Source organism: Cicer arietinum, chromosome 7, assembly GCF_000331145.2.
Source record: "Cicer arietinum cultivar CDC Frontier isolate Library 1 chromosome 7, Cicar.CDCFrontier_v2.0, whole genome shotgun sequence".
NCBI classification, from domain to species: Eukaryota; Viridiplantae; Streptophyta; class Magnoliopsida; order Fabales; family Fabaceae; genus Cicer; species Cicer arietinum.
Genome location: NC_021166.2, coordinates 10,435,884 through 10,450,920, shown reverse-complemented (window position 1 = coordinate 10,450,920; position 15,037 = coordinate 10,435,884). Strand labels below are relative to the sequence as shown.

At 32.5% G+C, this 15,037-nt stretch overlaps 2 protein-coding genes across 3 annotated transcripts in view; one reads left to right on the top strand and one right to left on the bottom strand.

Moving 5' to 3' along the window:
- Positions 1-1,985, bottom strand: part of LOC101510692 (replication factor C subunit 2) — a 3,313-nt gene extending 1,328 nt beyond the window's left edge. The window contains exons 1-4 of the mRNA XM_004515749.4: positions 1,686-1,985; positions 1,494-1,600; positions 945-1,046; positions 628-823 (exon numbers count right to left, since the gene is read on the bottom strand). Coding sequence (XP_004515806.1) covers positions 628-823; positions 945-1,046; positions 1,494-1,600; positions 1,686-1,844 — 564 coding nt within the window. The 5' untranslated portion in view covers positions 1,845-1,985. The remainder of the gene's footprint in view (positions 1-627; positions 824-944; positions 1,047-1,493; positions 1,601-1,685) is intronic.
- Positions 1,986-6,327: 4,342 nt separating this feature from the next.
- On the top strand, positions 6,328-14,047 carry LOC101511011 (E3 ubiquitin-protein ligase At1g63170). 2 transcript variants are annotated; one of them, XM_004515750.4, is made up of 5 exons: positions 6,328-7,140; positions 8,168-8,287; positions 9,057-9,189; positions 13,030-13,191; positions 13,603-14,047. In XM_004515750.4, exons 1-5 carry the CDS (start codon positions 6,590-6,592, stop codon positions 13,774-13,776), a joined length of 1,140 nt encoding a protein of 379 aa, XP_004515807.1. In that variant the 5' UTR covers positions 6,328-6,589; the 3' UTR covers positions 13,777-14,047. The 2 variants fall into 2 exon arrangements, with proteins under 2 accessions (XP_004515807.1, XP_073227004.1); XM_073370903.1 differs by having other exon boundaries at positions 6,355-7,140; positions 9,057-9,193; positions 13,034-13,191.
- The last annotated feature ends 990 nt before the right edge of the window (positions 14,048-15,037 follow it).

The window sequence follows — 15,037 nt, the reverse complement described above, 5'->3', positions numbered from 1 at the left end:
TAGCTGGCTTTGTTTGAGAGTTTGGAAGGAAAGAGAGGCGAGGGCTTGAAGAATAAAAGAAGTAAAGCAAAAGGGAAGTCCAATTAATGGCATTTCGAAAGTCCAATTAATGGCGATTCAAGAATTTTCAGAACGATATATCGCAGATCTCCCTAAAATATGGAACGGGGCAAAGTCCAATTAATGGAATTTCGAAAGTCCTTTACATTGCTTATTAGAAAAATATTTTTTTTCAATCCCAAGTAAGCAACAGAACAACAAAGTTGTCACACTCCTCAAGTGCCCTTCTCTTTAGTTGACACATGGTGCAGCACATGTTACTGTAGTTCTAAACAAACAAACATGCGGCATTATTTGTTCAGTTAATACCTGACTAAACAAAAATACTCATTCGATGAAAATTTCCCAGTAAGGAAGGTCTACAACCAATTGATTAAGAGGAAGGCGGAACAAGATGGGTAAAAGTTAAACAGAAAGGTATTAATACAGACAATAAGGCCACAATATAAAATGTTAGACGCATGTTCCGAACAATGATAGATAATAAAGCAATTCACACGTTACACCTATATTCCTCAAGCAAAAAGGAATATCCCAAATTCAACATAAAATGGAAAGTTGAGGTACCTTCTCAGCTTGAACCACAACCATGAGACGACCAAGTATCTCTTGATCAGATAATCGTGAAAATCGCACAATGGCGCACCGACTCTGAATGGGTTCAATAATCTTAGAAGATGTATTGCAAGCAAGCGCAAAACGAGTAGAATTAGAATATATCTCCATTGTCCTTCTCAAAGCTTGTTGTGCTCCGGATGTCATGCTGAGTCGAGTAAAAAAAATGAAAATGACAACAGTAAAAAAGAGGAAAACAATAATAAACAATGTTTATTAAATTAAATTACCACATCACAAAAAATAAAAGCTTAAAACTCTATACAGACCTGTCAGCTTCATCAAGTATTACGATTTTGTGTCTGCCTGGAGGCAGCGTTACTTTCTTTTGAGCAAACATTTTGATCTTGTTCCTCACAACATCTATTCCTCTATAGCAAAAAAAAAATGAATAGTTTGGTTAGACACAACATTATTTTATTTCATGCGCAGTTATAAAAAAAAAATGAATAGGTAAACCACCATATTAGTCACTGAAAGTATAAGACGTGACACTTTGGTCCCAAACTCATAAAAAAAAAACCCAAATTAATCTTCGAATGATCAAAACATCAGTCAATTTAGTCTCTTGCCTTGATCAGGGACTATTCTGATGGTAAGTTTCAGGGACTTTTATGACAGTGAGTTGTATTTTTCATGAACTATTTTGATGATCTATCGACTAATTTGAGTTTATGAAAGAGTAAATCAACAAAGTGACAGTGCCTATACTTTTAAAGACTAAAATGGTGGTTTAACATGAATAGTTTGGTTAAACGCCTAACATTATCTCATTTCATGTGCAATTAGAAAGAAAAAATAAAAACAATTAAAGTAACCTATCATCTGATGCATTGAGTTCGAGAACTGCCTCTCTGTAATTGGGTCCGAGAAGCTCGTGAGCAAGGGCGAGAATACTAGTGGTTTTCCCAGTTCCAGAAGGACCCTAATAATAACAAAATGGGAAATTAGGGCACAGTAAAAAATTGGGAGTGTGATGAATTGAAGAGAAATAGTAATTTGGGGCATACGGATAAAATGATGTTGGGCATGTTGCCGTCACGAGCGATGACTTGGAGTCTGGAGACGGCGTCTTCGTTGCCGACAATATCGACGACCTTGCTTGGTCGGTACTTCTCTACCCATGGAACGTCGTAGATGGCGCTGTTGCTTGACGACGATGATGCCATGCTTAACGATTAATGCTTCAACAACAAAACCCTATATGCCAAACAAACCACTTCAAACTTGGAGGGAATTTCTAATTTCTAAGGGCACCTCTAATTTACTCTCTCCTACTTCACCATGCTTTTGGTTGATTTGGTTTGAAAAAAACAGTTTTCCTTTTTTTATTTTAAATAAATTATCATTTTAGTTATTTTAGCTATTTAGTTGTCTACCGTAAAAATCATTAAAATATATAATTTATTATTAAAGTAGTTGATCATATTATAACGATATTTTTATAGACTGAATTGGTGATTTATTCAACTTATAACATATGTGTTTTATTATATAATGATATTTTTATCAAATATTTTTTCTATTTAACGTAAGTCACAGATATTTAAAAAATGAATAAATAAATAGAAAATGAAAAATATTATTGATTCTATTATATTATCTTTGTCAAATTTGATGTATACACTATTATTACTATTATTATTATAAATATAATGTTTATGAAAATCATCAATATTGCATTAAAAATTATTTAAAAAACTGTTCATTTCAGAATAAAATTTGTTTACAAATGTGCAGCTCAATATGAGATCGAGAGACACTATTATTATCGGTGTTATTTTTATTATCAAGACATTTGAAAGAAACAAACATTAAATCCATTTGTAAGGAACTTTGGTGGGTTGATGAATACATGGTGTATGAACTACTTTTAGTTTCAATTTTTAAATAATGTGAAACTTCTCAGTATATTAGAATAGTAGTTTCACGACCTTCATATGTTGGTTTCCATATACGACGTTAATGTTTCTATTATTAAATTCACAACACACATTTTTTAGAATTTATTTGCTTTGTGTTTTGTATGAACTCTCTCTTCACGAAAAATGATATCATGAACACATCACCAATGTGTTGTTCATATTTTTTCACATCAATTCTATTAGTGTAGTAATACTAATCACCCCATAAATGATAAACCAAACCCTTTATTGGTCAATTTACCCTCCATGATTGATTCATTATAATTTTTATCGGGACATTTAGTATTGTCTTGATGGTTAAGATATGGATGGTTATAAACTACCACTAATCTCATTCTCAAACAATTTAATACCTTTTATTGTATCGAAACATAAACAAAAAGTAATTAATATAACATTAAAATTTTTAAAACACCATTTATTTTGTGACATATTTTTTTTAAAATATATCATTCATTGTATTAGAGATGTAATAATATTAAAAATACCAAATATTGCACTATTATTACCTTCATATTTCAAAATTTATTGAATTAAATTATTAATTAAATAAACTATGAGCTATATATGTATCTATAATAGTATATAAAAGCCGATACACCATTTTGGTGTGACTTTACTTTCTTTTGCATATTTTGTACCATCACAAAAGTTATTTGTGTGTGTATATCTACTTAGTTATTATATATATGTATTTACATATAAAATACTTAAATAATTTATAAATAAATTGTAATCAAATTATACAAACATAATTGAACATATATACAAGTTATTATCATAATAAAAAAACAAATGGGCAGACACATAAGTATCCTTAAAAACTAGAATAATATTAAAATAATAAGTAACATTAAATCTTATTCTCATATTAAAAGAACACATATCAGACAACACTATTGACCATTTTTAGTATTATTTTTATAAAATCAAATAAATATGTGTCTCTTTAACTTCTAAATATTACATTAACAACAAATAACAAACTTCATAAAAAAAAATACAACACAGCGTACGGTTTATCTGAGTACACATATATTTTGTCAATTAAATTATGATGTCTTGATAAATTTATATAGTACACATGTACGGATTTAGATCGAGAAGGTTGATCTATTTTTACCTAAGTATTGTATTTAGAGTTGACAATAAAATTTCAAAGTTCTTTCTCAAAAATCTCTTATTAAGCCCTTATTGTTAGGTCTCTTATTGAAATACATTTTAAAAATTCAAAACCATTATTTTATTATTTTTTGTAGGCTTAAGTGAGAGACATGTAGACTAAATGTTTTGTTAATTGAGATAAAAAAATTTCAAAATTTATTTTTCTTGAAAAAATATTGGAAAAATTTCTCTAAAATATTTTTTTTGTCAGAAAAATTTTTAAATCATTTTTTTCTTGAAAAATTTTGTGGGCAAAATCAGAAAATTAAATTTTTTTTTCGTATTAAAAATTTTCAAGAAATTTAAAAAAAAATTGCAATTTTTTATCAAAAAATAAAATAAAATCTATTATTTAAAAAAAAAATATCATTTTTTTTAAGTTGCCCCATATGCTCCATTAAACCACAAAAATTTATAAGTTTTTTGACTTTGAGAGTTTTCTTTTTTGAGATATTTTAAATTACAAAATTATTTAACCTTTTTAATAAATTGAGATTAATAATTAGTAGACTTGGAAAACTGAGACCTCTAATTATATATGGATGATTGATGTTGGGTATTTTATTGATTTGGGGCCTAGAGGTATAGTTTCTTGTCAAAACTGTGGTGCTATTTGGCGTGTATTCCAAAACAAACGTATAATTTAGTTTTTTTCGTCTGTTGACCATGGCAATGTCTTTTATTAGATTAAAGGTGACTAAATTCTCTTATCACCTTTTTTGGTGGAGTTCGAATCTCTTAATCCGCCTGCAACTTATTTGTAATAATTTTGGTGTATTTTTTTTTTATATTTTTGTCGGTTAACTCTGATTGTATAATCTTAATGTTCACGACACACCATATGCTACGAATAATTGTTAAATTTAATTTCTTTTGATTGATTTAAAAATATCAAATACACAGAAAGTAAATTAGATGTTTATAATTTTGATAAATTATGAAATTATAACATTACATGCGACTATAGTTCAGAGAGATAAATAATAAATTTTTATTAAAAAAAGAAATATATGGTATACCTCCACTGTTCCAAAGTTATCGGTATACAATTCACCATTAATTAATAAGATCCATTTTGATACACAAATATTTGATAATGTCTTACATTATCATGACGTAATAATTAAAGTAATAGTTACTAAAATAATTTTAAAAAATATAATAAAAATATTATTGTAAGACTCAAAATATTAAATAATTGAATTTAAATGGTTATTGAATTTTAATTAATAATAAATCATTTAAAAAATAAAAATTTAAAAACAAATTTTGATTGAAATAATTTATTTCCTTTCCGACTAATTTTTAAAGGCTAAATTACGTCCTTTAACTTAATTTCAGGTAACGTTTTAGTCCTTTATCTTTTTTTTATCCCGACTTGGTCCTTTATTTTAATTTTAAGTGAAAATTTGATATTTTATGTTTTAAAATTTCAACAATGATATCCTTTTTTATACAAAAATTCAAAAAAAATTCAATCAAAACTCATAAATTTAATTATATTATTCAATATAATACAAATTTCATCAATTTCGTAACGTAAATCTTCAAATAAACTCATATTTTCATACTTTATTTGATATTTTTAGGAATAAAGGACTAAATCGGGAAAAAAAAAGATAAAGGACTAAAACGTTATCTGAAATTAAGTTAAAGGACCACAAATGTAATTTAGCCAATCTTTAAATTATTATGAGAACTAGATAATTAAAAAAAAAACTTGTTGAAAATAGAATATGATGTTATTATAATTCTTAATTTATATTTTCCTTTAGAATATGTTTAGGATTTTTAAATCCACAAAATTAAGTGATTGAGTTCAAAGACTTAATAAATTTTAATTAAAAACAAATTATTTTAAAAAAAATCCAAATTAAAATTCTAATTGAAACAATTTTTGAATAAATTTTATTTATCTCTAACTAATATTTAAATTACTGCGAGAACTAGATAGTTAAAAAAAGAATCTATTTAATACTGATGAAGATAATATTTCTAAATATCTTTAGAAGGTTTTATTTACATTTATATTTAAATATATATTTCAATTTATAATTGAGATTTGTAAGATCCACAAAATATTAACCGGTTGAATTTAAGTGGTTAATAAATTTTAATTAAAAAAATAAATTATAATTTTAATCCTGATTAGAATAACTTTTAAATAAATTTTACTTACTTAATTACTAATCTCTATTGTGACTAGATACTTAATAAAAATTCACTAATTACTGTTGAATATAATATATTTAAATATTTACAGAAAATTTAATTTAAATTAAAATAAAATACTTAAAATTTATAATTTATCAGTTTGAAATATATTTAAGATTTATTTTTTATTTTAAATAAATTTTTATATTATAATATTATTTCTATGGATTGGGCGACAAGTAAAATTTTGATATGAGAATTCTCAAAACAAAAAAAACCCCCGCCGACAACTGTGACTTTAAGGGTAACGAAAATGCAGTAATAAAAAATTAACGAAGAAAAACAGCGCTGCGTATGCGCTTTTAGTTTAAGCGGGAGAAAAAAAAACACGCGGTGCGTGTTTCGGTGACAAAAAACCAATAAAACGACGCCGTATACAACCCCCAACACCCAAATGAAAGAAACCATAATCGTCATCATAATTGCAGTTTTGGGATACTATCTATTTAATTTTAGTTCTTTTGTACTCGACTCCACCTACAAACGAAAATCGTAACGATTCGTACGAATCTCTTATATCTCTCAATCAGTATCACGAACTAGATTCATATGTCCTGAACAAACTCACGTTTCGTAAAAAAAAAAGAAGAAGAGAAAGTGCGAATTCAAACATGTCAACGACAAGGTCGCAAAACCGTTCGCCGGATGAAACCACGGATCCGACGCCTTTAATCGGAAGTTCGTCCGACGAATCAAACTCCGGGCGGAGAGTTATCCGCGCGCCGAGTCTCCGGCAAGCGGCGCGGTTCTTGAGACAAGCGAGTGGGAGGAGGCTGATGCGTGAACCGTCGATGATGGTGAGAGAGACAGCGGCGGAACAATTGGAAGAGAGACAAAGCGATTGGGCTTATTCGAAGCCCGTTGTGATCCTTGATATTCTCTGGAATTTCGCGTTCGTTGTTGCTGCCGTTACTGTGTTGATTTTGAGTCCGAATGAATCTCCAAGTACGCCTCTTAGGTTGTGGATTTTAGGGTATGCTTTACAGTGTGTTGTTCATGTTTTGTGTGTTTGTTTTGAGTTTCGGAGACGGAGGCGGGTGCGGGAACAGTCGAACGCGACTGCCGCCAACGCCGTTGAGGGACGTGGCAGTGGGGATTTGAGCTTTGGTTCAATGGATGGTTATGTGAATTTGTCGCAGTATGGGGAAGATGGTTCTACAAGGTGAGTTTCTGATGCATGAACTACACTGTCGTTTCAACTTTGAATTATTAATTAGGCATGCTTTTATTTATTGTAGTGACACTTGATACGAATTTGAATGCTTTCATGAGTTTAATAGCATATACCGTTGGTATGATAGTTACAATTGAGTGGTGATATGATAAAATCAATGGTTCTTATTAATTGTCTGCATAGTCCTTTTTCTCTTCATTATATTTCTTACATTGCCTTAAAACTATTTGTTGAGCTAATTGGCCTTTCATTATATTGTGGCTTTGGCTGAATAACCTCAGGGATGTGCTTGTGCATGTGTGATTGTTGAATGTACACACACCCTAGTTTTCAAGTTCCATTTAGTGAGAACTGGGAAGTAGTTATGCTAACTGAAAACTCTAGGAAAACTTCAATCCAGATTTCAAAAAACCCGCATGGCAATTTTAGCTTCTCAATAGTTAAGGGGGGAAGAAAATACTTCAGTTTTTATTTTTATTTTTAAAAGATATAAGATTGTTTCAAATAGGCAGGTATCTGAAATCTGTCTCAAATTGCAGCGAATGCATGAAAGTGATATGGTAACTAAACTTTGATTGTAAAAAAAGATGATGGACCCTGTCATGTGATAATTACACGAATTATGATTTAGTAGTGCTTTGATTTTATTCAAACTCTCAAAATACAGTGTAACCATGGAGGTTTGTGTGCCTTTTGTTTTGTCGTACCTTTTGATTTTGTTTCCTTAGAGATCATATAATGCATTTGTTTACAATAATAGCTTATTCCATTTTCTTGATAGATTTTTTCTGTAATGAATTAATCTCCTAACCTTGATTAATTAGATACTTTCTACATTTGTATGGTATCAGAGTTGTGGCTTGAGGGTTTAAGGTTAAAAAGTACTTCAATATGTCCAATATTATTAGCTTGTATAACTAATGCAATCAATTATTGATTTATAATAATGGCCAAATTTTTCTTTAGATTATGCAAATTTTATGTTTGTCTCATCTCTTTTTGTTCCTCCTACTAGTATGGCAAAGCATTTGGAATCAGCCAACACAATGTTTTCTTTTATTTGGTGGGTCATTGGATTCTATTGGGTATCAGCTGATGGTCAAGCTTTAATCCAGGATTCTCCTAAGCTTTACTGGTTTGCTCTCTCTCTCTCTCGCACACAAATATAGATATATGAGAACATATTTAGTGAGAACTCTTATTTATCACGAGAATCGAGAAGTGTTCGAGTTCTCTCGTCATCATAAAAATTGTGTGGGGGTATTGGGGACCTTGAAGATGGCAAAGCTGGTGGTGGAAAAGAGAGGATCTTGGGTTTCTTTTTTAGATACTCGGAAGTGGAGATCCCAGTCATGAAGAATTAAATTGGGGTAAAAAATTTCAATGTCGATGCTCCTTCATCTTCTTTTGAAGAGTTATGCAATTGTTAACAACCAAACAGTTGCAGATATTATCTGTTTCTTCTATTTGGCTTGTGAAATTGATCTAAATAAATCTTCATGTGGTTAAAACCCACCTGTAGTAATATTTCAATTTTCCTTGTATAGTGATAATCTGAAGGATTTTCTTTCCTTCCACTAGTAGTTATATCCGCAAAATATTTTAAAAGTTTTCCCTTTTCATTCCTAACTTTCATCGGATGAAGGCTGCAACGCCATGTTGGATAGAGGAGGGGCTGAGATGTGATGGTAGGGGAAAGGTGGAGATCGTCATGTGCCTTTTAATTTTGAGGGAGCAATGGTTATTATTGAAAATTCTCATTTCTCACAATAAATAATAGTTCTCACCTGATACATTTCCTATATATATATATATATTAGTATACATTTGTGATTTATTTTCTCGTTAGGAAATCTGCTTTTACTGTAGTTTACTACTTTTGACAAAATACACTTGCTTTACAGGTTATGTATTGTCTTCCTGGGTTTTGATGTTTTCTTTGTCGTTTTCTGTGTTGCTCTGGCATGCATCATTGGTATTGCTGTTTGCTGTTGTCTTCCGTGTATCATTGCACTTCTGTATGCAGTTGCAGATCAGGCAAGTCACATTGATTACTTGTTCTTGTTTGAGTACGATGAGAGATGAACCTGGTTCCTTAAGTGTTTTTTTCTTTCTATTTGATTCTATTTAGCAGCATTTGCCAAGTCTTGAATGAATTTGGTAGAATTTACGGCTTTAAATATTATTTGTTTTTGAATTTATTAAGGCCAAATAAAATGGAAGGAGGAAACTAGAATTACTATTTGATACAAAGAGAGATCCAACAGACCAAAAAAAAGAGAGATCCGTATGTTCATGTTCATTTCTACTATATGTTTTTGGTAGTTGGATGAGTTTGTATTCAAAGAAAAAATTGTATTGAACTGGCAAAACTGAACATGGGAAATGTTAATCCATATTTTTGTTGCTTGTCGTGGTGAGACTTTATAGATTCCGTTAAAATATAAAATGCTGAGTATAACTTTTCAATGAAATGATTGAAAACGTTAAAGATTAAACTATTGTGGCTTATATTATGTCAGTCCCATGAATGGACAAAGGAGAAGTATGGCATTTGTTCTTTGGTTGAAGCAGACCAGAAATACTTAAGTCAAAAGTGTCCCTCTTACTTAACCTTTTCAAGTAACTAATTGTTCTCTCTGTTGCTAACCTTTACCGTCTTTCTGAAAAAAAAAAGGAGAAAGAAGCAATCATGTAAATACACATCTACACATCTATTAAGTGGAAATGTTTTGCTACCATGAAATAAACTAAGTAAATATTGAACGAATATAACAACTATAGCCATGTGGCTTTTGAATGGTAGTTTTTTGGGTGTGAACTAATGTTTAATAAGTGAAGTTTGGGATGGATTCTGATGTACTCTGTTAAAACTTGTAATGCAAAAATGACTTCCTGATATGGTGTAACTAGTTTTAAAACATTTACCTGGATTATATGAAATGGAAGGTGGCATGCACAGCTGTGCAAGTAAAGGGTAACTTCTTAAGGTTGATAGTCGGGAATACCTTGGAGATGGATACTGTTTATGAGCTTGTGTACCTTCGACTTTTCAGGGTTGAAGGTGAGGCTAAGGTTACAAGATATCCTATAGTTGTGGTCTGAGATAAGGTTCATTATTCCGATATTTGTTTGCCTCATTTAGGTGGACATTGTTAACTTATACAATCTGCTAGAAAGAATGAACCTTAATATGATTTACTTTCGTGAGGCTAAGGTTACAAGATATCCTATAGTTGTGGTCTGAGATAAGGTTCAATATTCCGATATTTGTTTGCCTCATTTAGGTGGACATTGTTAACTTATACAATCTGCTAGAAAGAATGAACCTTAATATGATTTACTTTCCTACAACTTGGTAGATTGTGAATGTATTTCTTAATTCAAATTATTGGGTGTTTGAGTGGACATGATCACAATGCCTTAGAGCTTAAGAGTATTTAATTGTGAGGTGTTTATTGTAAGTATTATGTTGGGATATACAAATAAGGATAATTAGGAGTTTGTTAGTAGTTGTGTTCCTAGGTTGTTAGTAGTGGTATAGGTGTACCCGCTTGGTGTTGATCACTTTGAGGCGGAGAAGAAGGAGAATGGGGTCAGCAAACATCACAACCTGATGCAAGAACTGAAGACAGACGTAAAGCTACTGAAGGAGGGAATAGAAGAAATGAAGAGTGGAATCAAGGAATTAATTCTGGTATCAAGAAGTAAATCAGTTTCAGGATCAATGTTAGGATATACAAATAGGGATAATTAGGAGTTTGTTAGTAGTTGTGTTCCTAGGTTGTTAGTAGTGGTATAGGTGTACCTGCTTTGGTGTTTCTGTTATTAGTTAGTTATCTAGGACTTAATCCCTATCCTAATGTACCGGAAGTCTTTAAATAGAGGCTTCCACCCCCTTTAGAAAGGAACTTTTTATCAACTTTAGAAATTGAGTGGTATAAACCATTGTAGGCGCGTATCCGCTCTTGTGTATCATTTTCTTGGGAGAGGTTCTCTCTTATTATTTCTTATCTTTTCTTTCTAAATATTAGTGTTCTTCCTCTAAATCAAGGAATCCAATTCTTGGGTTCCTAACAATTGGTCCGACCTGCCGGATTCGAAGGAGTGCCAGTGTGCATGGAATTGGAGGATTGGTGGGCTAAGAAGGCGGAGCTGCCCAACTTTACAGGGACTGATCCCAGTTGGTGGATCGCAAAGGCTGAGAGTTTCTTTCTGAAGCATGAAATTCACGGGTTCGATAAAGTGCAGTGGACGTTCATGAGCTTGGATGCATGGATACTGATTTGGTTTCGTTCTTGGGATCAAGAAAACCCAGATCCAACCTGGGAATCTTTTTGCGTAGGTCTGATCCGCCGATTTGGCAATCAAGAACTAGAAAACAAAGCCAAGAAGGGAGTAAAAGAGGCCCTTGAAGAAGCCACATCAGCAAATCAACTGTGTACTGCAAGGGGGTTGCCATCGGATAACCAAGAACCATCAGAAAAATCAGAATCAATAAAGAGTGGGAAGTTAACAGAGCAAGAATCGATGAAGAAAGATTCAGAAAAGGAAGAAAATCCAGTCTCAGCGTTTGTGGTTGAAGAAGGAAACATCACACGCCTTAGATGACCCGTTTGGTTGGATGAACAGTGCTAGGAAGTTCTTTTTGATTCAGAAAACTTATGAAGAAGATGAACGTTCTATCAAAGATTTAAATTCTGGAAATTTGGATATGGAGGAAATAATGTTTAGCGACAAACAAACAACAATGGCAGAGGAAGAAGGAAGCAGCCACTGCATCGTGCGTAAAGGCACTGGTTGTGTCCATTAAGATTCATGCAAGCCTTGTGCTGTTGCCAGATTGGAAAGTGCAATTAGAAACAACAGGGATCGCAGTTATAGGGAAACCAACCATGAAGGAACTACATCTGATGGCTTATTCGCTGATTGTAGCTCCCCCCCCCACCACCAAAACCACCAGACCTGAAGGACAGCAGCAATGAGTTGCCACATCTCAAGGTTCGTCAATGGCATTGTTGCTTTCTCTTCTCTTGTTCTTGTGTATCGTTTATTTTTCTTTTTGCGGAGCTTTCCCCCATTAAGCCATACTCGATGCAGCAAATGTTCTCTTCGATTCAAACTGTCTCCTTGTTCCTCACACTCAAAATTGGGCTGAAAAGCTTCTCGAACATTTGCCTTCCGCCACCACCTTTGGTCTGTCCAATCCTGCAGAAATCCGACACAACCAGATTGGTCCGACCGCCATTAAATAGAGGCATACTTTGTTGGGCAATTCAGAACTCAGCGGGTTTGCAGCTATGGCAGGAAAGTGCTGAAAAAGGGAATATGAAAGTGCCTAAAGCTGAAGTTGAGTCCTCAACAATGGGATCCTGGAGGAATTTTTTTATAAATTTTTAACCATTGAACAAGAAGACTTTAGTATATGTCAACCTTGAGGACAAGGTTGTTTTGAAGAGGGGTGTAATGTTAGGATATACAAATAGGGATAATTAGGAGTTTGTTTGTAGTTGTGTTCCTAGGTTGTTAGTAGTGGTATAGGTGTACCTGCTTTGGTGTTTCTGTTATTAGTTAGTTATCTAGGACTTAATCCCTATCCTAATGTACCGGAAGTCTTTAAATAGAGGCTTCCACCCCTTTAGAAAGGAACTTTTTATCAACTTCAGAAATTGAGTGGTGTAAACCATTGTAGGAGCGTATCCGCTCTTGTGTATCATTTTCTTGGGAGAGGTTCTCTCTTATTATTTCTTATCTTTTCTCTCTAAATATTAGTGTTCTTCCTCTAAATCAAGGATTCCAATTCTTGGGTTCCTAACATATTATCTGTGATGTTCCTTGCCTAATGTCTCTCCTTTTATGGTGGTTTGGAAAAAGCAGGAAGGAGCAACAAAAGAAGACATTGAGCAGTTGTCGAAATTCACATTCCAAAGAAAAAGTAAGGAAAAGCTTGCTGGTAATACACAAGGACCTATTGGAGGAATAATGACTGAATGCCAAGCTGATTCCCCAATTGAACATGTGCTTGCTGATGAGGATGCGGTATGTTGTAAATTTTTTTATGTGCAGTCAAAATATCTTCTCTCTTCTCAGTGGGCAGTGGTCCTTTTGCTCTCTGTCACTAGATATTATTTCAGTATATATTTCAAAGGGAAATCCACTTGATGCTCCACATACTGGCTTCATTTTAACCTTTAACATAGAGTCATGTTGAGCACATTATTCAGCTGGAGAATGTGATGATATGTGTATATATTTTGGTTTTATTTGTACTTCCATCGTTTTTTCTTTTTGGATCTTTCTTTACTGCAGCTATCCCACTCTACAGTGGGAGGGTTTTGACGTAATGGTAAAAGCACAAGAGAATAATTGTTGTGTGATAATAAATAGTTTGAAAACACTTGATATATTTATATTTATATTTTTAAATTATTTTTGGGTGGCAAACTGTAGGAATGTTGCATCTGCCTTTCTGCCTATGATGACGGGGTTGAACTAAGACAACTTCCTTGCGGTCACCATTTTCACTGTGCCTGTGTGGACAAATGGCTGCACATTAATGCCACTTGCCCCCTCTGCAAGTATAACATCTTGAAAAGCACTATCCATGGTCAAGAGGAAGTATAGGAAATGCCAGAAAAGTTTCTAGCAGCCCTGTTGGGGAATTGGCATACTCTTGGTTGGCAGTATAATAGGTACAGCATGTTAATATACTTTTTGATACAGGCCTCTCAGTTGTTGTTGCTGCTGCAGATGTGTGCTTGTTTATCTTGTAGTGATAATTCCTTATATTATTGTTTGTTATGGTTGGTGGCTTTTTAACTGGTTATGTATATCTGGTCATTGTACACCAGCAATAATTATCTGGAGGCAATTAATATATGTATCACCTTCACCATTGTTGTTCCCTGAGAGGCAAGCTGTCTTTTATAAACCTCTGCAGAGGGCTGCGTTGTGTCTCAGGATACCTCTTGAGCATGCATGGTTTGTCCAACTTGTCTCATTTTTTTATCGTCGTGGTCTCTTTGTATTGAAACCAAGGGTGTCTTTGATTCTGGCAACTAGTTTGTTAGGTCGCTGAGTCTAATGCTGCATGTTAAGATCAAAATAGTAACTGCTACAAAGCTGAATCCTTGGAAGAACTGAAATTGACATATGACAGCTAAATTTTTCCTTATGACCGTTCAGAAGTCTGAAATGTGGTTTTGCTTACATATGATATTGGCCATATGGTTGGAGTTATTTATATTCCAAATGCCAATGTATTCAAGGTATCGATATCTCATGTATGATTCTGGACAAAATTCAAAGAATTAGGATTTTATATTTTTGAAGTATTATTTAATTTTGAATGTTACAAGGGAGTGAAGGGACAACATCGAGTGATTCTTCATCTGCGTCCATTATGAGTCTTGTCTATTTGTGATTTGGTTCAAATATGTTTTTAGTCTTTCAAAATATTTCTCATTGAATTTTAGTTCTTATTAGTTTTTTCTTTTTAAGTTTAGTCCTCTATTTTTTTCATGGGTTTAGAATTGTTTTTGCCTGCGTTTTTATTGATTGGACAAATACAAAGTAGATTAGCAGTTACTGTATAACATAGACATTTAAATTATGTGGTATTTTTTAAAAACTCTACCAAACAAGTAACTTATCAACGATTAAGGATACTATTTTTATAAGATAATTTAGTCTAAGACTCAAACTGTAGAGAGAGATTTATATATTATCTATGAATTGGACAGAGAATCAGAACCATGTTTTTGTAGAATATGAACTGAATTTATATTAAATGGAAATGGCACTAATCTCATTTGCTAGATTAATAGAATTAAATGGAAATGGCACTAATCTCAAGTCGGTTAGAGTATAACCAAGGGGCAAAAAG